This window comes from Panthera leo, chromosome E1, assembly GCF_018350215.1.
Source record: "Panthera leo isolate Ple1 chromosome E1, P.leo_Ple1_pat1.1, whole genome shotgun sequence".
Classification (NCBI taxonomy): domain Eukaryota; kingdom Metazoa; phylum Chordata; class Mammalia; order Carnivora; family Felidae; genus Panthera; species Panthera leo.
The window spans coordinates 10,291,932-10,315,573 of NC_056692.1; the positions used below are offsets into that span (position 1 = coordinate 10,291,932).

Below are 23,642 nucleotides of genomic sequence, written 5' to 3' on the forward strand. Positions count from 1 at the left end.
CAGGAAATGGCTTTCCACATTAAGTCCAGAAAGCTGAATTTATTCAAAAAGGGATCTCTCTGAAGTTTAAAAAAGTGAAATTTATTTGCATTGTGCTACGGAAATAAGAAACTTAAAAGATCTGTCCTTGAAGATCCACTGACTTGAAACTTTTAAGATCCTGAGAGTGTTTTGGTTTTTTTTTCAACATTTATTTATTTTTGAGAGAGCGTGAGTTGGGGAGGGACAGAGAGGGAGACACAGAATGTGAAGTAGGCTCCGGGCTCTGAGCTGTCAGCACGGGGCCCAACACGGGGCTCGAACTCACAAACTGCGAGATTGTGACCTGTGCTGCAGTCAGACGCCCAACCGACTGAGCCACCCAGGCGCCCCTGAGAATAAGTGTTGTTGTAAGTAATTTTATTACAGCATAATAAAAGTGCCAGTTAGGTTTTATAAGATGCAGAATTCTACAACTCCTGCCCAGTAAGAATGACGGGTGATACTTGCATGGAAATTGGCAACTGTCTTCCCTGGAAGCCCTGGGATCTGCGGGAAGTCTTGTGTGGCGTTAGTTACAGAAGGCATCTGCGGATGGCCACAAAAGACTGTCACAAACCAAATACAAGAGAGGGTGGAGAATGGACGGGAAAGGAGGAAGACCACTGGTCAGACAGCACGTTTGACAGGAGGGCTGGCTCCGGAAGGTCAAGTCCTCAAGTCCCAGTGGGTGAGGGACAGGGACCTCCCCCCATCCCCAACACACAGATCCGGTGCCTCAAACCTCAGGCAGGGCTGGGAAGATCTTTTCTCACCTCTGCGGGCTGCAGAGGGCTGTTGATACCCCGGGCAGGGAGGAGCCCCCTGGAAGCTTCACAGAGTGATGGCAGAAGGCGGAGGGGGGGGGGGGGGGAGTAACAAGTCACTCAACAGGTTCAGAGACTCCTTTTACATCTCCCTGGGAGTCAGCCTAGTACCTTCTCCGCCCCCACCCCGCCCCCCACCGCAAGCTGAGGAACACAACGTAAAAGACGTTCTCTGAGTGTACCCCCACAGTGGGGGAAGGCTGGGGGGGGGGGTCAGATGAAACGGGAAGTTTTATTAATGGCGAGTGGCAATGACTTGCAGGCTTGATTAGGGTGCATTTGCATATTTCCTTCCTATTTTTGGCAGGATTTCAAAATGACTGGTTCGTTAACTATTTAAGAGAGGAATAATTCAGTACAGGCAACTAGGAGGTTGAACAGGATCTTTCTTCAGTAGTATCCCGCCTAGAGAGAGGAGAAAGGAAGCCAGGTTACTCTGCTGCTGGTTTAAAACCCCCACGCAACCGGCCCTGGAACACGAACTCAGTATCGGGACTCTATCAAATGCCTGCTATTTTAAGAGATGCTTGAATGTGCCGTATACAAAAGGTCCCTGTGTCCCTAAGAAGGTGAGTGCAGTCTGGGCTGATAAAAGATTAGGGCCTTCCCTGCAAAGCGACAGTAACAAGGTGGCGACGGAGGCAGTGTTGTCTGTTATCAGCGAGACAACAGCAGGGTTGACACAGGAGTGGAAAATACTCATTTACTATCCTCCTGTTGTGCGTGGGGAGCTGAAGTCTCTACGTGAAGTCTGAAAATGGATCAACACTTTTGTTTCTAAAGTCCAAAGTAGTAGTGAATAGAATCCATACCGACTGAGCCCAAAGGAGTTCCGGCAGCCGTCTCAAGAGTTTGTCATATTTCATTTTCAAGGGCCTAATGACATCTATCAATTTTAAACCTTCTATGCTTTTCAACGTTTTAACACCCATACCTCCTGCAAGGCTTTTGGTGGCTTAAGCTTTATAGGAACTTTGTGTAGACGTGTAGACACACACACACACACACACACACCTTTTAAATGTTTTCGGAACACTCCTTTCCACTCTGAGACTGACCTGTTCCCTTTAGACTAATAATCACTACTTTCAATTTCCCATTTAAAAATGTTCCAAGACCATCCTCACTGTGGTAAAGAGAGTCAATGAAATCACATCCAAGCATGTAACAGAATCACCAAGTGCAGAAAAGCCGTTTCAGAAAAAAAATGACTGCAGTTGGAATAAATAAAGACTCCTCAAACAAAAGCACAATTTGAGCTTAGAATCACTTACTTAAAATAAGAGGTGATTTGAGAAAGAGGACAGAGAGGCTCAGAGACAAGCAGCAAAGAGGGAAAGAAAGCCAGATCCTGAGCGGTCTCACACTGAATCCAAAGCGGTGTGGACCACGAACACGGCAGCTGACGGTAACGGGAACCGAGGAGCGCCCTGGGAGATCGCCGTAGACTGCCCTTGTCCTAGAGACGAGCAAGCCAAGCGAGGCCCCAAGGCGGGCTCAGAAAAGGCCTTGCTCAGAGTCAGAAATCTGCTGATCTCAGAACCAGGAATTAAAGCCACATTTTGTTGTTACCAGGTTCCATGTTTTTACACACTGCTGCCTCTCGAGATCTTATCAGAGAGAGGCTTGCCCGCCACACCCTTTTGGGAGTTCACGCGCGGGCTACCCGGCCTGCCCCCGCCTGCCTGGCCCAGCGCCCTGCGGCAGTGGGAACCTTCCTGGGTTAGAGGGGGAGCGCAGCCAGCCTCCGAATTTGCCACGGCGCTACAAAGTTCCATCCCCGGGAAGAAGGTGTGTGTCAGGCTGGGGACTGATGTCCTGGGATCGGAGATGACAGGCAGGTAAGGGCCAGAGAGCCGAGCACACCTGGGACCTCAGGACGATGCGGAGGCAGGAACAGAAAGCCTCCCAGCTGCAATGTTTTGATTCGCTCAGTCTGCCACCATGAATTCTAAAGCCAAACTTCTTGTTAAACACCGAAACAACGCAGAACCAAACGGGACTCGGAGAGTTTTAGAAGACAGGCCTCAAATTATAAAACAGAGCGTTCACTGTGTCCGTGTGCTTCTTACAGATCTGAGCTGGTCAGTGGGCACGTCCTCTGGGAGGGCTGAGTAGACGGGGAGGAGGGGGGAGGAGCTCACGTGACTCCTCTTCTAGAAACGACGCATGCTTCGTCTAGACCCAGCAGGGCCATGTTACCTCCACCTGCACACGTTTTTTAAGATCCCCGCAAACCACCCCCGCCCTTTCAACGGTATGGGTAAGTTTTGATGCCCTGGGATGCTGGGCCAGGCTCCAAAAGGTCTGGAGACAGAGAGGTGAAACGCTGGTTCGATAACCCCTAAGCCTCTAGCTATACAGAAACCACTAAAAGAAAACACACCCCCGCCCGGCCCACTTTACAGAGACAGAAAACAAGCGGGTCCCACCTCACTCTTAGCAGACAGAGCTGGGTCCCGAGTCCTGCTGCTCCCATCACTGCTTACTGGACGACAGAGTCTGAACTGCCAGAAAAATCAACAGGGCCTTTCTCCTCAGCACAGCTTGGTGTTTCTGAGAAAACCCAAACGAGTTCAAATGCAACTGGTATTTCCAGTTCCACCAAAGCTGTGACGCTCGCTTAAGACAGGCCACCCCCCTTTTTGACCTTGAAACAAGAACACAGACGTGAACAAGCCATCTTCATTCAGCGCTCGAATCTCGCCTCTTTTCCGAGGCTGCTGACCACGAGTGTTGCCGCTATTTTCAACGCATCCCGTCAGCTGGCTGGCCGAGGGCTCCAGGGACACGGTCGCCCTGCCCTACTCCACCTTAACCTCCAAAATCCTGGCTCTGTTCCCTCAGCCCAAGGATATGCAGACCGCCTCGGGACGCCAGCTCTCAGGAGGGCCGGGCGGTGAGCCCGTGTCTACGATAACTAATCGCCAAAGACAGAACGTACGTGGCAGAGTTAACTTTGGAGGAAACACATTCCACGCCTCGCTCGCCAAAGTTGTCCTACCACTGCTATTGCCCGCCGTGCAATTCTCTCCTTCGTCTCCACGGCCTGCTGACCCCAGGCACACTCGAGAACACGACTGACACGGACATACGGGAGGGAGGCAGAAGGATCAGAGGGCTGAACAGCTCAGAGTGTGACAAGTTCTACGGGGCCTTAAACTTTTTCTTTTTATTATTATTATTAATTTATCTTTGAGAGGCAGAGCACGAGCAGGGGAGGGGCAGAGACAGAGAGACAGAGAGACAGAATCAGAAACAGGCTCCAGGCTCTGAGCTGTCAGCACAGAGCCTGACGCGGGGCTCAAACTCACGAACTGCGAGATCGTGACCCAAGCCGAAGTCAGACACTCAACCGACTGAGCCACCCAGGTGCCCCCACGGGGCCTTACACTCTTAAACCAGAGGTCGGCACACTTCTGGAATCGTTTAGGTTCTGCGAGCCACACGGCCACCTGTCCCAAGGACTCAACTCTCGCTACAACGAGTCAGTGAGGGGTTGTGGCTGTTCTTCTGGCAAGACGGGCCGGCAGGCTGCGAGTTCGCGGACCCTGTCCCAGACTCGAGGTTAATTTAAGAGACGGAGTCGGATTTCTACAATCAGAGGAACTCCTGGACAGAAGACGCGCATCCGGCAGCCACGTGGGACCAGAGAGGCGGGGACTTACCTTGACAAGCACAGCCGCCACGATGCCCAGGAAAGCAAGTAACAGGAGACCGAGCTTTCCTTTGTTGAAGCGTTTCAGGAGGAAAAATTTGGCCCAATCCACCTTTGACTGGCTGTTGGGAGGGTACCTGAGCTTGTTAGGACCTTCCCTCTTTAAAGTTTTCAGTAAGCAGGGACGTTGATGCGAGAAAGTATCAAAACTATGTTTGCCGTGGTAAGCGCCCATCCCACTGGAACCTGAAAGAGAGGAAGGCAAAACAGGCTCTGCTGGAGGTGACACAAGCCACAAGAAAGCCACAAAGCTCCTGCCGCCGGGGACGCCCCCCGCTCGCTTCTCAGCGTGAGTGGCTCTTCCGGGAAATTGCTCCCAGCGCCCCCAGGACCCCCGGCAAGGTGAACCTCCCTGTCAGGCCGCTTTCCGGGGCGCCTGGGTGGCTCAGCCGGTTGAGCGTCCGACTCGGTTTCGGCTCAGGTTATGATGTCGCGGTTCGTGGGATCGAGCCCGGCGTCGGGCTCTGTGCTGATGGTACAGAGCCCACTTGGGGTTCTCCCTCTGTCCCCCTCTCTCTGTTCCGACCCCCCTCACGCTCTCTCTCTCAAAACAAAATAAACATTAACAACAAGACAAAACAGGACGCTTCCCAGGAGTCGAGCCAGGACCCGCTGCTCTCCGGCAGTGGCTGTCACTGATACCAAAGACCACACTGTGTTCGCTCCCGCCACAACCCCACTGTACAAAGTCACCATCGCCCCCAGTTCCAGGCAGGGAAAGGGAGCTTGGCCGCTCAGGTAACCTGCCCAAGGTGGGGAGTGCAAAGCCAGAACGCTCAGTCCAGGTCGGCTGGACTCCTCGGCACTGTGTCCTCTCTTCCTTCTGTTCCATGTGGCTCTGCGTACCCACAGTCCTTATCCACCCACTAATGTCCTCAAAGATGCGACAAAGTAACAAAGGCAGGATGACAGGGTTCCCGCTGCCGGGTGAGAGCTAATACGCAAGTATAAACCTCTGCCTTCTTTTTTTTTTTTTTTTTAACGTTGATTTATTTTTGAGACAGAGAGAGACAGAGCATGAACGGGGGAGGGTCAGAGAGAGGGAGACACAGAATCTGAAACAGGCTCCGGGCTCTGAGCTGTCAGCACAGAGCCCGACGCGGGGCTCGAACCCACGGACCGTGAGATCATGACCTGGGCCGAAGTCGGACGCTTAACCGACCGAGCCACCCAGGCGCCCCAACCTCTGCCTTCTTAAAAAGCCATGCCCTGTGACAGTTTTCACGTCCTTATCGTGGGTGCTACGTGGCAGCTACATACGTATGCCACGAGGGTATAAGGCACAGACGAATGGGGCCACGAAGCACTTTACTGGTACTTTACAGGCTGCTGGGACGTCATTTAGGGGCAACCAAAGGTGCGGAGAAATCTGGCAATATACGTCAAACGAGATGCATTTTTAAGGAAAACTCGAAACTGTCAATATGTTAATAGTGTTTGTGCCTGGGGGGCGCCTGGGGGGCTCAGTCGGTTCAGCATCTGACTCTGAGTTTCAGCTCAGGTCATGATCTCGCGGTTTGTGACAACACCGTGTGACATTTTCTCACATCGGTATGCTTGTGCGTCACGAGTTTAGTAACTGCACGCTGTTCCAGCCTACGAATGCCGCCTTAGGGTCTCAGGATTCCACACTTTTTGTGGGATGATTCTGATGTATTTTTGTGCAGTTTCTCATTATTTCCTTAGGGAAGAGGTCTAAGAGTGTAACTGCTGTGTTACAAAGGCTTGTAAAGTGAAATGCTTTTTTCTCCCAATTCTAAAAGTAATACAGGTTTTAAGGGGAAAAGGGCCAAAACAAATAAAACACTACAGAATGGGCATAAACATACAGGCATAAACACTATTTTTTTTTTAAGTTTGTTTTGAGAGAAAGAGATTGCGCTTGTGGGGGTACGAGTGGGGGAGGGGCAGAGAGAGAGAGAGAGAGAATCCCAAGCAGGATCTGTGAGGCAAGTGCAGAGCTGGATGTGGGACTTGAACTCATGAAACTGTGAGATCAAGACCCGAGCTGAAACTAAGAGTCGGACGCTTAACCCACTGAGCCACCCAGGCGCCCCAAAGGTTATCTCTAAATAGTGGGGTATGGAAAATCTGAGTATTTATTCTTTGGGGTCTTCTCTCTTTTCTTAAGAAGCCTATATTCCTGGGGATCGGGACATGATCTTGCGGTTCGTGAGTTCAAGCCCCACAAGGGGCTCCGTGCTGACAATGTGGAGCCTCCTTGGGATTCTCTCTCCCTCCCTCTCTCTCTGCCCCCCTCCTCCTCTCACTCTGTCTCTCTCTCAAAAATAAATAAACTTTAAAAAAAATTAAAAATTTAAAAATTAAAAAAAAAAAAAACGAGCGAAGCCTGTATTCCTTTTGTATTTAACAGGAGAAAGAGTTTGTTTCGTTGTAAAGAAGAAGAGGGTACGATCAATGACACTGAATGCCACCTAGTCAAGTCAAGTTGGGACTGAACAGACGTCACTCGACTTGCACTCGGGAGGCATCAGTGACTCCGGGTGGAACAATGAGAGTCTTCGGTGGGAACCGGGACCCCGTGGGGCCCTGAGGAACGGGAGACTGGAGTCGGAGTGAATCCTCTAAGAATCTGGGCAGTAAAACTCGAATCACGGCAGCCCCGGTCCTCCAGGCTACCCTTCCTTTCCTTCACCACCTCCCCACTACGACATACTCAATCCATCAGGCAAATCCTGTTGCCCGACTCCCCGGATCCACTCAGCCCCCTTCCCCAACCACCCAAGTCCAAGCCACCACTCGCGCCAGCCCGGACCCCTGACCCGCCCTCTGCCCACTCGCCCCTCGCGTACGCCGGCCCTGCGCTGGGTACTGCCGATTCCTTCGCCTCCTAGGAAGGGACACGTGGCCCGCGGCGGAAGCAGGCCACGGGAGGAGCTGGCCTCGACTGGGAACAGGTAGTCCGGCTAAAATGAGCCATTTCATTCCCAGGGACGACTTCACTTCTGCTCTTACAGAGGGACAGAACACAGCAGAGCTTTCGAGACGGCAGCTTTTGTTGTCTGCTTTTTATTACGAGAGTTCCTCCGATGCGCTCGTTATTTGTGATTCTTCGATGACCTATTAGAGAGGCCTACCACCTAGCTCCTGAAGGAAAGATACAGAGTTGAGCCGTCATCTCTGGCATCAAAGAGGCAGGCGGGTCGCAGCCCAAAGGGCATGTGTCCACGGAGCTTCACTGAGAATACTTCCTGCCCGTCTTCTCTAGAACACAGGACATCTCGTGCTCTTCTCAAATCACGAGACAATTTGAGGACAGGCTAGTCCCCACACCAGGGGCTTGGGGAGCAGTGCAGGTGGGGACTGAGGACTACTTAATGCCACCCTGAGCAGACAGCAAACGGACATCAGAGACCCCAGAATGCTGCCTGCCCTTGGCATTCTGAACCTGTCATTCACGACCTCATCTTGAAAAAGACAGATGGAGGGGCGCCTGGATGGCTCAGTCGGTTAAGCGTCCGACTTGGGCTCAGGTCATGATGTCGCCATCCAGGAGTTCGAGCCCCGCGTCGGGCTCTGTGCTGACAGCTCGGAGCCTGGAGCCTGCTTTGGATTCTGTGTCTCCCTCTCCCTCTGCCCCTCCCCCATTCACACTCTGTCTCTCTCTCTCAAAAATAAATAAAAACACTAAAAATTTTTTTTTAATTTAAATAAACATTAAAAAAAAAAAAAAGACAGGGGAACCTTATCAATTAATTTGAGACCTGACTTCCGGCCAAAAAAAAATCCCCTAAGTCTAGGGAAAGGACAATAACTGAGTAAGAACCAACATACAAGTAAGTCAACAAAAGGAGCAGAACAGTTCCAGACTGTGGTGAGTGCTAAGGGTGGAAAGTGGGTGACAGGACACACAGTCACCCCTCGGCAGGGGGCCTGGCAGGGTGGCGTCCCCCGGGAGAACACCGTCGAGCGGGGACCCCAGACCGCCAGGGCAGATGATGCGATTTGCCGTCTACGCCACGGAGGGCAGAGAGGAACACTCACCCACTCCTCCAAAGGGTAAAGAACTGAGCATGAAGTGCATGACGACGTCGTTGGCCGTGACGCCACCGCTGGACGTGCTGTCAATCATCCGTCTGATGAGCTGCGGAACAGAACAAAGGCTCCGGGTCAGCAGCATCTGGGGGACCTGCACTTGCTGACTTCACACGCTGGCACGACTACTCGGGTTTGGGACACTGTGCCAAACGTTCCCGAAGATGTAAACAACTTAACGGGCTGTTCAATTTAGCAAACGTGTCATCAGTATCTTAACTTCTTAGATGCACGTCTCGTCCTTCGAGGGAGGCGGCACTGAACCAGTCCTGCTCACTCCATCACGGCCCAGAGCAGGACTACCCAATGTAGCCACAAAAGTCTTCGTTTAGAAGGGACAGTGCGGGGGCGCCCGGGGGGCTCAGCTGGTTAAGCGGCCGACTCTTAATTTCGGCCTGGGTCGCGATCTCACGGTTCGTGGGTTCGGGCCCTGCGTCGGGCTCTGTGCTCACAGCGCGGAGCCTGCTTTGGATCCTGTCTCCCTCTCCCTGTCCCTCCCCTCCCTTCAAAAATAAATAAATTTAAAGACATCCGGATGGCCAACAGGCACATGAAAAGATGTTCAACGTCGCTCCTTATCAGGGAAATACAAATCAAAACCACACTCAGATATCACCTCACGCCAGTCAGAGTGGCCAAAATGAACAAATCAGGAGACTATAGATGCTGGAGAGGATGTGGACAAACGGGAACCCTCTTGCACTGTTGGTGGGAATGCAAATTGCTGCAGCCGCTCTGGAAAGCAGTGTGGAGGTTCCTCAGAAAATTAAAAATAGACCTACCCTATGACCCAGCAATAGCACTGCTAGGAATTTACCCAAGGGATACAGGAGTACTGATGCATAGGGGCACTTGTACCCCAATGTTTAGAGCAGCACTCTCAACAATAGCCAAATTGTGGAAAGAGCCTAAATGTCCATCAACTGATGAATGGATAAAGAAATTGTGGTTAATATACACAACGGGGTACTACGTGGCAATGAGAAAGAATGAAATATGGCCTTTTGTAGCAACGTGGATGGAACTGGAGAGTGTGATGCTAAGTGAAATAAGCCATACAGAGAAAGACAGATACCATATGGTTTCACTCTTATGTGGATCCTGAGAAACTTAACAGAAACCCATGGGGGAGGGGAAGGGAAAAAAAAAAAAAAAGAGGTTAGAATGGGAGAGAGCCAAAGCATAAGAGACTCTTAAAAACTGAGAACAAACTGAGGGTTGATGGGGGGTGGGAGGGAGGGGAGGGTGGGTGATGGGTATTGGGGACGGCACCTTTTGGGATGAGCACTGGGTGTTGTATGGAAACCAATTTGACAATAAATTTCATATATTGAAAAAAATAAAAAATTAAAAAATTAAAAAAAAAAATTAAATTAAATTAAAAAAATAAATATTTTTTTTTTTTTTAAATGAAAAAAAAGAAAGGACCGTTCAGACTACATATCTGGTTGTTAAACATTGGTAAGATTTCCCTATCTCTGTTCTAAATCATGGCATACAATTAATAGATGCTGTTCAGTTTTTGGGAACTGCAAAGAGCTGACATTCTAGTTTTGAAGAAATGGTTGGCCTGAGACCAGAACAGGCATGATGACACCTGACTGGGAAATTTTGCCTCGCTGCCTAGGTGAAACTCACCAACAAGCGCTTGAGAGTTCTAGAATGAATGTCACAATGGCCTGTGGTCAGCACAATCCCATTGTGGGAAGAGCACCTCACTGACCTGCACCCTGACCGGCAGACTTTCTGCTTCAAGGTTCCTATCCACGTTACCTACGGTCCTTTAAAACGTCATGACCGTCGTCAATAACCCATTTTGTATTGAGCCCCATGCATCTGATCTCACTTCACAAAGCTTCATCTCCGCGGCACAGTAAGTAGGCTCTAGAAGCTGCCATGAGAGGCTCTCCTGAAAACGTGTGGTCTGTGAACTCCTCAGACCTTGACCGATCCACATCTCCCCTTTCTAGATTTCCCTCTTCTCCAGAGGGCTCGAACCTACTTGCCCACCTTGAAGCCACTGTCCCTCTGCAAGAGCCAGTCCCCTTCCGATGCAAACGAACAGGCCCCGCAGCAAAGCGGCTGCCCAGTGCCTGCCCTGGCTACAGTATGACGCGCTCCCTGGGCTGGTATGGTTGCATCGCTCAAACAACAAAGGGATACCGCTGGAAAGACGGAAGTGTGAGGTTTTGCAACCATTTCCACGGCCGCGCCAGAGATCGTGGTGCCACATGGCCCACTTCAGTGGCTGCAAATGCCATCGGGGTGAGAGACAAAGCTCTTACACAGGAAAGCGCTGTGGGTTAACGGCAGAACACGCAAGTCTTCCAATTCCAGGGGAGATGTTTGCGAGTCAAAGAACTTGTGACACAACCCTGAAGACTCCTGCTGAACCCCAGAGAGTATAGGAAAGGTTACAGCAACAACCCCAGAGCCTCATTACCCAAGACGGCAAGCTGCGACTACAGCCTCACTTGGTGGAACTCTGCTGGAAACCGTCGTTGCTTTGTGGCAAAGAAGGGACACGGCCTGTGGTGGCGGCTTCTGCCAGGGAGCCGTTCTCCGCAAAGTTTACCTTCTCGTTGTGAGAAAAGATGTAGAAGGCCAGAGGCTTTTCACGGTTGTTTATGAACTTTATGGCTTCATCGGCATTCCGCACAGGCACTATTGGAAGAATTGGTCCGAAAATTTCTTCCTGCATCACCTTGGTTTCGGGATCGACGTCGGTAAGGATCGTTGGTGCTGAGAAAAGAAATAAGCAAAATGAAATCCTAAAGTAGAAGACAGGAATGCCAAACTCTCATCCTCTGTTTCGCTGGGTCACCTATCCATCCCCTTCCCATTCCTGCCCAAGTATTAGCTATTGAGGAAAGAGTCCCGAGGACGCATGTGGATGAACCGTGCATGTGTCTCCGAGCGTGTGCATCAGGGGATCCCCATGCAAACCGAGAGAAAGATCCACACACCTGAGTATATTCATACTTAACCCTGTTCATAGCCATATTCCTATGTACCAGGAGGTTATGTTTCCACCTTTCTGTGGACAGGTCTTTTTGGGAGTGTAGACAGCCCCTCTGTGGATCAAATCAACACCGCTTCTTAATTCAAGTGCTTTCACACATATGATCTCGTTGACCTTATTTCAACTCCGTTAGAGAGGTTAGGAGAATGTATTTAAAATGGCCAAGGCTCCCTTAGTTCAGTGTTCTATCTGCTGTGGGGAAGGGACGCAAGGAGGGAGGGCAACATGGATGCTGACGAAGCTTTGCAGAGTGTCCGGGCGTCCACACGAGGTCAGTCCCCAACGAGCAGTGCTCCAAAAGACGCTGTAAACAAGCTGGGTCACCAATGAAAAGGGAAGACACTCGACAATGACAAGCTTGCTCTCTTCGCTTCCCCCTAATTTCCTGCCAGGATACCCTGGCAATGCGGCAGAAGATGGCTGCTGCCAGCACCTTCCGGGGGGACCTATGCGGCTACCCCAAATCCACTGCCCGCTGCTGCCCGGGCTCAGAGAACCGTTTCGGTTTGGGTATCTATACTCTCCACATACCCATGTGCTCAGGTAAGGTGACCCTGACGCCAGGTCAGGGGGTGGTTCCTAACTGGTTGAGCGAATCACAATAGACCTTTCCTCCTGCCACTGATTGGCCTGGGAGTGGGCAAAAGCAATGGCTGATGGGAGAACAGAAAGACGAAAGAATTGGGGGTTTTGAGGCCATTACTGGGCCACCAAATGAACAGGCCAGAAGTGCCTTGGGATGGCTCATGACCAGAGAATGTACTTTTCCTTATTGTTTTAAGTCCTTTAAGGTTTTAGGGTTTTCTGGTGACGTGCAGCATCCGACCTACTAAGAAGGGATAAGTAAAGCTATTTGGGGCAGCTTTTTTTTTTTTTGCCAAGTAAGTATCTCCGTAATCCCCAACATCTTATGTTATTTTAGAGCAACATGTTTAAAATTCGATAGCAACGGGGTGCCTGGGTGGCTCAGTCGGTTAAGCGTCCGACTTCAGCGCAGGTCACGATCTCGCAGTTCATGAGTTCGAGTCCTGCATCGGGCTCTGCGCTGACAGCTCAGAGACGGGAGCCTGCTTCGGATTCTGTGTCTCCCTCTGTCTCTGCCCCTCCCCCACTTGTGCTCTGAATTTCTCAAAAATAAACATTAAAAATAAATTAAAAATAAAATTCAACAAGACATATTCATGGCAAAGAATAAAAGAACACAAAAACAGAGTACACAAGTAATAAGGTCCAGCACAACAGATCAACACATTATTTCTGCACTTGATCTTAGCCAAAAGAAAGCAATTCAACACATTATTTCTGGAAGCGAACCGTGACTGGTTACTTGTAAAATTGCAGTTAAGTGATTTCCTTCTTTGTGCTGTTGTTTTCCCAGCCAGAATCCAGAAATAATCACACGGAGTTCTATTTTGCTTCTCAGGGTTGTTAGGTTACAGGTTGTAGGAGGAAAACAAACCAACAAAAAAACAGATGAAACGTGTAGAGGCAAAAAGCCAGTGCATCACAGGTGGTGTTATTTATAAAGACGTAAAACCCTCTTGAAATGGGTTAGGAAGCAGTATACCAGACCACAGTCTATAATCTTTGATTAAACGTTATGTATCTAAGGGCTTATTTAGTATGGGTAAAGAGCGTCAATAAAAACCATCAAACTGCACATCCCCACAGCAAAAGGTGAATTTCCATTACCTATATAGCGTGTGGCCTCGTCGGTCTCGCCACCAAAGGCTATCTTTTGTCCTTCAAGCAAACTCTGTATCCTCTTAAAATGGCGAAGATTGATGATCCTTTCGTAATCAGGGGATTCTTTTATATTTTCTCCATAAAATTCCTATTGAAAACAACAGCATTTAATTGCCACAAAAGACCCATGTGTCAATTTCCTTAATAACTATAAAACCCGCTCATGCCCCCAAAACTGATCTGGGGGGCCTGATCTGATATCCTCACCCTCCTCCCTCAAGTAATAGTGCCTAAGCTTTCTGGCAGGTCAAGGACACGTGCACAGACCTAGGACTCTCCATAGTTTTGGGGCTTCATGGTGATCCCTCGCAGACCCCCGGGGGGCTGTCCTGGGGGATGAATGTGGGTGTAGGGGGAGGTCTGGCTCTGAGTCAGGGCCACCCATTCGTTTACAATGCGACTGTGGCCGCCCTCCTCCTGCTTATTGTAACAGAAACCCGTGGCCTGCTGCAAAGCCTAAAATATTTACTATTTAGCCCTTTACGGAAAAAAGTTTGCTGAACTTTCTGCTACTGCACTATTTTATATCTTCTCTGGACTGGTATTGCCAGCAGTCACAGGTGCCATATGAAAACAAAATCACATGACTGGCACCAATTACGTAAAACAAACACAAAATTACTGAATTGCCACATCACTTCGAGGCTTTGTGAACGCTCTCGATGTGCTCTCCAATCACAACAAGCGTTCACCCACCCTCCAACCAAATGCCCTCAAGCCTGGGTGGCAGCCTGCTGGTGCCAGTTCCTGTGCCCCAACTCCGGAGCCACCAATGATGCTGTCAATGCTGGCTGTACCTGAGGGTCACGTCGACGAGACCCCAGACCAACTGAGTCACAGTCTTTGCAAGGTGAGGAGCAGAAACTTTTCGTTAATTAAACGGCTCCCTGGTGAACCTCAGTTACGAACCGCTTAAGAATACAAAGCCCGCAAGGCAGGCAGAGGGGAGATCTTTCTTATTCCTCTGAAACCGAGTTCATTTCCACCCTCAGCTAAGCACGTCTTCAACCTCCAAGGGCTTTCTGTGCCATAGGTATCCTGAACCCCACGCTGCCGCCCCACATTCCATGTTCTCCTTGTCTGGCCCCATCTCCAGTCCTAGCTCTCACATCCAATTCCCCCATCGACACCTTCCACCCCTCGTGCCTGGATCACCATTCTTCTTCTAAACTTCCCGGCATATACGCTTTCCATTGTCTGATCGTGTGTGTTACCCTTCAGTGTTCCTGATCCTTCCTTCCAGTGCTCAGTTAGCATCTGTTGAGTGAACAATGACTGTCCCAATAATTTCTTCCACTCAGGGGGCTTAACGACCCCTTCCGACGGGTGAGCTCGGTCACCCCAAGCCTTGCTTCCAATCCAAATCCTACATTTCTCTGATGCTTAGCTCAGATCACTACCATACAGCATTCCCTGATTCCCTCTACAGAGAGCTTGAGTTTCAACACCCCGAAAGACTGATAACCAAGTCAAGAGTATTCTACCAACAGGTACTGGATAAACTATCCCCTCTAAACTACTGGTCTTCCTACGCCCCCTCACGCACAAGAACGGATAACCTTAATCAGCAATGGCCAATATGCCGAAGGACCTCTGGGTGCACTTCAAAGAACTGGCAACATTCTCTCAAAACCACAAAACACAGTTATTTACTCTTTTTTTCAAAGCATGTGCCACAGCTAACCCGTGGTTTCGTCAACAAAACTAGCCAGTTGATGTGGGTTAAATGCCAACTTAACCTGGCTACTAGCAGACCCTTCTGTGAAAGGTGCACGGGGCGTTTTTCATAAGCCCACAAATGAATGCAGCCACATGTGCTACTGGAATTTTCCTGGGGGGGAGGGGAAACAGGGGTGCTGCCTGCAAAGAGCTGATTTGACTCCATTATCTTAACGGAACCAATGAGATCAGATGTGTTAAAACACAAACCTTCACGGTTTCCTTAATCTTCTGCACAATTTGATCCTGGAGGGATGGTTCGCAGAGAACGTAGTCAGGAGCAATGCAGGTCTGACCACAGTTCATGTACTTCCCCCACGCTATGCGCCTGGGGGGAGGTGGGGAAACCAGAACATCCATAAAATCCAGCCTACTATGCATTTGACACACTTTTGTATTGTTTGAGTATTTTGCAACTAGCATGCACTCACAGATTTACTTAATACTCTTTATAAAGAATCAAAATGCTGGGGCGCCTGGGTGGCTCAGTCAGTTGAGCATCTGACTTCGGCTCAGGTCATGATCTCGCGGTTTGTGAGTTCGAGCCCCGCATCGGGCTCTGTGCTGACAGCTCGGAGCCTGGAGCCTGCTTCGGATTCTGCGTCTCCCTCTCTCTCTCTGCCCCTCCCCTGCTCTCACTCTGTCTCTCTCTCAAAAATAAATTAACATTAACAAAAATTTAGAGAACGAAAATGTTGTAAAACTCATCTCTAAATCAGTTGGTTGGAACTTAGAATGCATTTTCCAACTGACACAGAACATTCTACGGAGGAAGGGAATTCTCGTGCCAGCTCATGGGAAACCGCACTTTACGAGCAGTGACGCCACGGCCTGCTTCCAGAAAAGAAAGCCCCCCCACACCCTCCTTTTCTCCCACTTCAGCCAACGGGACATCAGGGATGACAGGAGTTCCACACAGACTCCACTTCTGGTTGTGGCTCTAAATGCGGTGGCAAGATGTTCCGGTACAGGCAGGACAACAGCCAGCCTCCAAGACACCCGCATCTCTGTGGAGCCCCCTCCCCACTTTGGAAAGCTGTGCCCAGACACGGATCAAAACCTTCACTGGGGGCCTCACGTCCTGGCAAGGAGACTTCTATTTACAAAGCCAACCTGGACGCGGCCTGATTGCCTACAAACCGTCCTCGTCCATCTCTGAAGGGGAGAAAAGAGCCACACCACCCCAAACACGCAGTCTGTTGTAGGTCTGGGTGCTTCCTGGTAGATGAACCTGATTTAGCAGAGCGAATCTGCAACCTTTTGTTTTCTGGTTCCCAGCCTGACAAGATGGTATTCCTTTTTTCTCTATTAGAGAGAGAGAGAGAGAGAGAGAGAGAGAGAACACGCCCAAGTGGGAGAGAGGGCAGAGACAGAGGGGGAGAAAGAATCCCAAGCAGGCTCTATGCTGTCAGCGCAGAGCCCTGCATGGGGCGCGATCCCACGACCGTGAGACCATGACCTGAGGCAAAATCCAGAGTTAGACGCTTAACCGACTGAGCCACCCAGGCGCCCCTGCAAGATGTTACTCTGTTAAAACTAAAATGGGAGTCTGAGTAATCCTGAGTTTGTCAACAAAGGGACTTGTTAAAGAGTCAACAACCTTTCTTTTGGGAATTGAAGGATTTTATTAGGTACACGCGAGACTTCATCTACTTCCTGGATCATCTGCCAGCAAAACAGTTAAATCTCCTGCCACAGCCAGACAAAACTTTTTTCCTAACTCCTAAGGACAACCACGCGACGTCCAGAAACGCTGCTCTTCCGGCAGTGGCACCAGAGTCAGCTTGGGAACAAGTCCCAGTGCCCTTGAGGACGTCAACCACTGTAGGCTCATGATGTCTCTCAGAGCTGGGGGGCCCAGGGTCTCAGTGCCAAGAGGAACCATCAGCCCGTCAGGTTGTCGGGAACCCCCCGGGGAACCAGACAGCCTCACCTGCAGGCGACATCCAGGTCACAGTCTCTGTCCACGTAACACGGACTCTTCCCTCCTAGTTCAAGAGTCACAGGGGTCAGATGCTTGGCGGCGGCCTCCATGACGATTTTTCCCACCGCCGTGCTTCCCGTATAGAGGATGTGGTCAAATCGCTGCTTCAGCAGCTCTGTAGTTTCCTCCACGCCACCATTGACAACGACATACAGGTCCTTCAAGAAGGAGAAACGCAAGCGCTTGTGTGGGTACGTTAACCCTATCCTCGGACGAGCAATTTCTTCAGCATAAACCTGTCGCCTTCGGAGACCGCGCCCCCTGTGAAGACAGACGAGGGAACGGACAGAGGACAAGTGGAGAACACAGTCCGATGGCATCTGAGAACCATCAGCCTGCGGTGGAACTGACCAGAGAGTCCACTGTTTTCCACCTGAGCTCAGCAGGGTAGACGCCAACGAGAAAGAGTCTGCCGTCAGAGACCGCAGGACGGGTCCCGGCTGAATGTCTTAACCTGAACCTTCTCGCCCGACCAACAGTGCAGGGCTTAGCCCGTGGCGGGAACCAAGTAAAGGTCTGCTGAATGAGGGGCGTGCGAAGCAGCGGCGGGTGAGAGCGCTCGCTTTTGAAGTCAGATCCGGACCGAACCTGGGCTCCGTCACTCACTAGCTCGTGTGACCCCGGGCAACCTGCTGAACATCTCTGGGCCTCAGTTTCCTCACTTGTTACCGGGGAGAAGTCACACAGCTTTGGACCGAGCCCTTACGTGCACTGTGCTGTTACTAAGAGCTATTGTGATTGGGGCGCCTGGGTGGCGCAGTCGGTTAAGCGTCCGACTTCAGCCAGGTCACGATCTCGCGGTCTGTGAGTTCGAGCCCCGAGTCGGGCTCTGGGCTGATGGCTCGGAGCCTGGAGCCTGCTTCGGATTCTGTGTCTCCCTCTCTCTCTGCCCCTCCCCCGTTCATGCTCTGTCTCTCTCTGTCCCAAAAATAAATAAAAAAAAAAAGTTGAAAAAAAAATAAATAAATAAAATTAAAATAAATAAATTAAAAAAAAAAGAGCTATTGTGAAAGAGAGTATCTGGCATAACAGCAGCCGGGAGAGAAATGACAAGAGAACGGACGGCAAGGAAGGAACACGGACTCACATACTCAAAGGATTCTGAGATACGGCCCTAAAACGAAAGGTGGCTTGTGGGGGCGCCTGGGGGGCTCAGTTGGTTAAGCGTCCGACTCTTGATTTCAGCTCAGGTCACGATCTCACGGTTTGTGAGTTCGAGCCCTGCGTCAGGCTCTGCAGTGGCAGCACAGAGCCTGCTTGGGATTCTCTCTCTCCCTCTCTCTCTGCCCCTCCCCCTGCCTGTGCTGGCTTACTCTCAAAACAAATAATTCTTTTCTTCCTTTTAAAGGTGGTGGGGCGCCTGGGTGGCTCAGTTGGTTAAGCGTCCGACTCCAGCTCAGGTCGTGATCCTACAGCCCTTGAGTTTGAGCCCGGAGTCAGGTTCTAAGCCTGCTTCGGATTCTGTGTCTCCCTCTCTCTCTCTCTGCCCCTCCCCTGCTGGTGCTCTGTCCCTGTCTCTCAAAAATGAATAAACATTTTTTAAAAATGTTTTTCTTAAATAAATAAATAATTTTTAACCAAAAAAAATGTTTTTAATTTTTTTAATGTTTAGATGTATTTATTTTGAGAGAGGGAGAGGGGGAGAGAGAGAATCCCAAGCAGCCTCCACACCCAGCACAGAGCTTGGTGCAGAGCTCGAACCCACGAACCTCGAAATCGACCTGAGCAGAAATCAAGAGTCAAAGGCTTAACAGACTGAGCCACCCAGGTGGCCCTGCAGCTCTGACATTTTGAAGCTGCCTTTCCGTGGAAGCTGGACGAGGGCTCCTCTCCACAGTGATTCCACGTCGACAGGCATCCATGACACGTGCCAGCAGGAAGATCCGATGTGCAACCCACCCCCCTCCGCGAGCAGACACATTGAAGGTGGGTGAAGACAATGTTACCTGGTCTAAATACTGTGGCAGGAGTTGGGCCAAGATCGTGGCTGTTTTTTCACATAGTTCAGAAGGCTTGATAATGACAGCGTTTCCTAAACAAGGCAAAAAAAAGCAGGACAGTGCCATTTAATACCCGAGTAACCTTAATACCTACGAAAACGGTGCCCGTGGGAGGCGGGGAGGGGGATCCAGGCTAGGTGCTCCAGTTGGCCTCCAAATCTGCTGTTCCTCAGTGAGTATCAGAACTTGTCTGACTTCCTCAGATGCAAACTCCTTGGTTCTCATTCCCTTCACGGGCTCTACCATCCTCCCCGACTGCTTCAGCTCTTCTCTCCGTTTCCTCCCCCTCTCACGACTAGACTTTCCTGTTTGCCTTGGAATTATTGGGCAAACAGGCCTCATCAATTAAAGCTGTCACTCCGGATCCAGCTGAAGTGAGAAAGCAACCTCTTGGCATTTGCTGTATACTCAAGCCAGCAATACTTCCGGGGCCCATGTCTGAAGGAGGAAACTGATCAGACTGAATCCGATGGTTCATCCGAGGCCATGGCCGGCAACTGAAACCACTGGAATATGGATGGCTAACTCCAAACTCATGGGCCCGTCAACTCACGACTTTAGAACCTCACAGGTTCACTTTCCGGGTATTAAGAAACGAAACAAAACAAAACAAAACAAAAAACAGTCACCATGCAAATCTCTGGAGCCCATTTAAAAAATAATAACAAAAGGGTGCCTGGCTGGCTCAGTCGATAGAGTGTGCGACTCTTGATCTTGGGGTTGTGAGCCTGAGCCCCAAGTTGGGTGTAGAGATTACTTAAAAAAAAAAATTCCTGGGGCACCTGGGTGGCTCAGTCGGTTAGGCAGCCGACTTTGGCTCAGGTCACCATCTCGCGGTCCGTGAGTTCGAGGCCCGCGTCGGGCTCTGGGCTGACAGCTCAGAGCCTGGAGCCTGTTTCGGATTCTGTGTCTCCCTCTCTCTCTGACCCTCCCCCGTTCATGCTCTGTCTCTCTCTGTCTCAAAAATAAATAAATGTTTAAAAAAAATAAAAAAAAAAAAAATTCCTTCAGGGCACCTGGGTGGCTCAGTCAGTTAAGCGTCGACTTTGGCTCAGGTCATGATCTCATGGTTCGTGAGTTCGAGCCCCACATTAGGCTCTGTGCTGACAGCTCAGAGCCTGGAGCCTGTTTCAGATTCTGTCTCCCTCTCTCTGCCCCGCCACCTCTCGCATTCTGTGTCTGTCTCTCTCTCAAAAGTAAATAAACATTTAAAAAAAATTTATTTTTTAAGTCTTAAAAATAATAAAATCCTTTTGTGTACAATATGGCTCATCTCAGCCCAGAGAGACCCAATAATACCCAATCCCAAACAGCCCAGGGCTCGTTCCACCTCACGGGACCTGCCTGCTCTCCCACCTTGAGAGTTGTAATTTCACTTTAAGAAACTGTTTGGAACTTGCTAAGAAATACGTGATAATATCTTCTAATTCTCGGTTCACTGCTGGTGTAAACAAAGGCAAACCACCAGGGCAAACACGTGTATTCAATTGGACACTATCCTTAATTTACAACCCACGTGAGAGGATGAGCCCGTCCCCAAGGTCATGAAGAGAGAAACTGACACCAGACCTGCCGCAATGGCTCCTATCAGAGGCTGAATGGTGAGAACGAAAGGGTAGTTCCAGGCTCCGATAATCAGTACGACTCCCAGGGGCTCAGAGTGAATGTAGGCCTCATCCAGCATGGTGAACAGATTCTTCTTAGCTGGCTTAGCAGCGACCCATTCAGGAAGATTCTCCAGCACGAGATCAAGTTCTCCAAGAACGGTAATGACCTCCTGACTGTATGCATTGAGTTCACTCTGTTATAAGAGGATCACAGTTAATCTTGCCCGAGCACGACACACCCGGCCGTGAAGAGCTAGGCCAGATACACCTGCTGTGACAAACGGCATTATCAGACTAGCTGGTTTGCCATTCAGATCCCTTTCGTAACCTTCAGGGTCTGAGGATTTGCTAACTCCCTCACGAATATATTCAATCCCTTTAAATCCTGCTTTACTGATCCAAGCCTTTTAAAGTCAGGATTAAACACTGTCTCATTCAGAAACATTTCCATGATCAATATTAGCCTGCCTTGATCAACCTTCATAAACCAATTATGCTCCTGATGTATATCTTGGTATTACACCCTTGGACACTGATTTAGAACCGTACTCACATCGTATCTGTGTTTGTTCTGTCTACCAAATTGAAATCCCTCAAGGGCAAGGAACTTCTGTATATGTCTTCAGTACTCTTACGTATATACATACGTAAGTATCTCATGCTTACAGAAAGACTGATTGATCCTTTTTGAAATCTTAATTATGTCACCTTGTTCATTTGCTATCACAGCCTCCTCTCTCTGTCAAAAGTCCGAGAAAGGAAATTTTATATAGTTACTGTTGTTACTGCTACTCCTGATGTTACTACCCCTCAAAATAATCTTTGGGGGTTAAGATCTTTGGGGGAAGTGAGAGAGACCCACAGAGCCAGAGCGTGGTCTGGCTGCCCCTAGAATTCAAAATGAATTGAAATGTTCCAAAAACAAAATGAAAACAGTATTAGAAAATATAGACTGATATATCTGCACCCTAAAGGCTACTCCAAACCTTGCAGAGGAGGATCCTGAGATCTAACTCCTCCCATGGACACTCCCTGGCTACAAGTGCATATACAGTAACTGTCTGAGAATGACCTAAGGACCCACAGGACACGTCGTCCACAGCTAAAGTCCTAAAGAAAAAAGCAACACGGAGAGGGGTAGGAGGGGCAGAGATGCGGTCCAGATGGAACCCACACCCTGGCACGGGGCCCCACAAACAGCAAGGATATCACAGGTATGGACATCCTCCCTGAAAAGGGAGGGCTTCAAGCTGCACATCAGGTGTCCTCGCCCTGGGAACCTGCACCAGCAAGAGGGGCCTCTAGAACTCGGGCTTTAAAGATCAGCGGGACTTAACTGGGACGGGCTTAGTTAACAACCGCAGGGCTACAGGGGACTCAGCTCTTACACTGCCTGCATGCAAACTGACTCCCTCTGAGACCCAGCACAGAGGTAGCAGTCTGGAAAGCGCCTGGGCCAAACGTGGCAGAGATTTATGAACTAATCTTAGGGTGTGTCTGCTATTAAAAACAGAAATACCACAAAATCCAGGAATTCCACTTCTGGGTATTTAGCCAAAGAAAATGAAAACACGAACTCAAAAAGATCTGCGCATGCCTGTGTTCACAGCATTAGTTACAACAGCCACATCATGAAAGTGACCTAAGTGTCTGATAGATGAATGGATAAAGGAAATGTGGCATACACACACACACACATGTATTTATTATGGAGTGCTACTCAGCCATTAAAAAAAAAAAAAAAAAAAAAAAAACACATGAAATCTTGCCATTTGTGACAATATGGATGGACCTAGAGAATATTATGCTAAATGAAATAAGCTGTACTGTGCACCTGTGTTGTACCCCAAACTAATATATTGTATACCAACTAAACTGCAATTAAAAAACAGTAAAATTTTAAAAAAGGGTAGTTCCCAAACAGGAAGCATGGTATCACCTGGGAGCTTGTTAGACTCTCAGGTGCCCTCCAAGACGTGCTGAACCATAACTTACATTTTAACAAGATCCCCAAGTGACTCATCAAGACACCGGAGTTTGAGGAACACTGGCCTAACACAAAGTCAAGGAGGAAAATTTCAGTGCAACAACGACAGCCGAAAAACCTCTGTCTACGAAAGAAATCGTAAAAAGACACAAGCAAATAGACCCGAGGAAAAACAATGTACTAAGCTGACAAATTAGCAAAATCCACACTATACAAAAGATTCGTACAAATAATAAAGCAAAGAACCATAAATGCAACAGAAAAACAGGCAAAAATATAAAAGGTAATTCACAAAAGAGCAACAGAGGCCAGAAGACACATGTGTCTTTATTTCTCTGTATCTGCAAGGCAAGAAGATCGGGAAAGTCCATGGAAATTTGCCTTATCACGACTGCTGGAGGCAATACTCCCACAGTGCTTGCATAATCAAAAATAAATTTAAAAAAAAAAAAAAGGCAGCAAAAGCTCGGGTGGAATGCGGTTCCCCAGAGGTAGACGGCTGTCCTGGCTCCGCCCGCGGGGCGCGTACCTTGCACAGGTCGGCGGCGATGGCCTCCAGGATGTCCTTCTCGCGCTCCTGCACCATCCTGCGCAGGGCCTCGAGCTGCTGCAGCCGGAACCTCAGGGGGCGCGACCGGCCGGACGCGAACGCGTCGCGAACCCGCTGGATCTTGCTGTCCATGGCCTTGTCCTAAGGGGAAAGAGGAGGTCGGGCAGCGCCGCGGAGGCGTGGCGGGCCGGAGGGATGCAGCTGCGGGCGGGCGCCGTCCCCCTCCCCGCCCACCCGGCGACCCTCTGCGACGGCCCGGAGCCCTACCTCGCTCACCCGCCCGCCGGCTCGCTCGCTCCGCCGCGTTCTCCGCGCCCGCCGCGTCCCACTGCCCGACAGCGGCCGGGCGGAGCTGGGCTGGACCCGCCGCCGCGCGCCGATTGGCCGACGCGCCCCACGTGACCTCGG

The 23,642-nt window shown here is 49.9% G+C and overlaps 1 protein-coding gene and 1 long non-coding RNA gene across 3 annotated transcripts; one reads left to right on the forward strand and one right to left on the reverse strand.

Moving 5' to 3' along the window:
* Positions 1-883: 883 nt before the first annotated feature.
* ALDH3A2 (aldehyde dehydrogenase 3 family member A2) lies at positions 884-23,591 on the reverse strand. Of its 2 annotated transcripts, none has more exons than XM_042915213.1 (11): positions 23,502-23,591; positions 23,214-23,375; positions 20,660-20,891; positions 19,037-19,122; positions 17,040-17,248; positions 15,317-15,434; positions 13,334-13,475; positions 11,195-11,361; positions 8,569-8,668; positions 4,514-4,749; positions 884-1,250 (listed from the first exon to the last, which is right to left on the reverse strand). In XM_042915213.1, exons 2-11 carry the CDS (start codon positions 23,364-23,366, stop codon positions 1,236-1,238), a joined length of 1,458 nt encoding a protein of 485 aa, XP_042771147.1. In that variant the 5' UTR covers positions 23,367-23,375; positions 23,502-23,591; the 3' UTR covers positions 884-1,235. The 2 variants fall into 2 exon arrangements, with proteins under 2 accessions (XP_042771147.1, XP_042771148.1); XM_042915214.1 differs by having other exon boundaries at positions 23,511-23,559.
* LOC122206228 lies at positions 10,339-11,409 on the forward strand. Its single transcript, XR_006196389.1, has 2 exons — positions 10,339-10,492; positions 10,590-11,409. It is a non-coding gene; the product is annotated as an uncharacterized LOC122206228 (long non-coding RNA).
* Positions 23,592-23,642: the final 51 nt, after the last annotated feature.

Excerpts from the sequence above, each read along its gene's own strand:
- ALDH3A2 (XM_042915213.1), bottom strand. The coding sequence starts at position 23,366 with ATGGACAGCAAGATCCAGCGGGTTCGCGACGCGTTCGCGTCCGGCCGG. Across the intron at positions 11,362-13,333 it reads CGAGGCCACACGCTATATAG|CACCAACGATCCTTACCGAC; the intron begins GTAATGGAAATT and ends TTCTTTTCTCAG. Across the intron at positions 8,669-11,194 it reads TCTTTTCTCACAACGAGAAG|CTCATCAGACGGATGATTGA; the intron begins GTAAACTTTGCG and ends TCTGTTCCGCAG.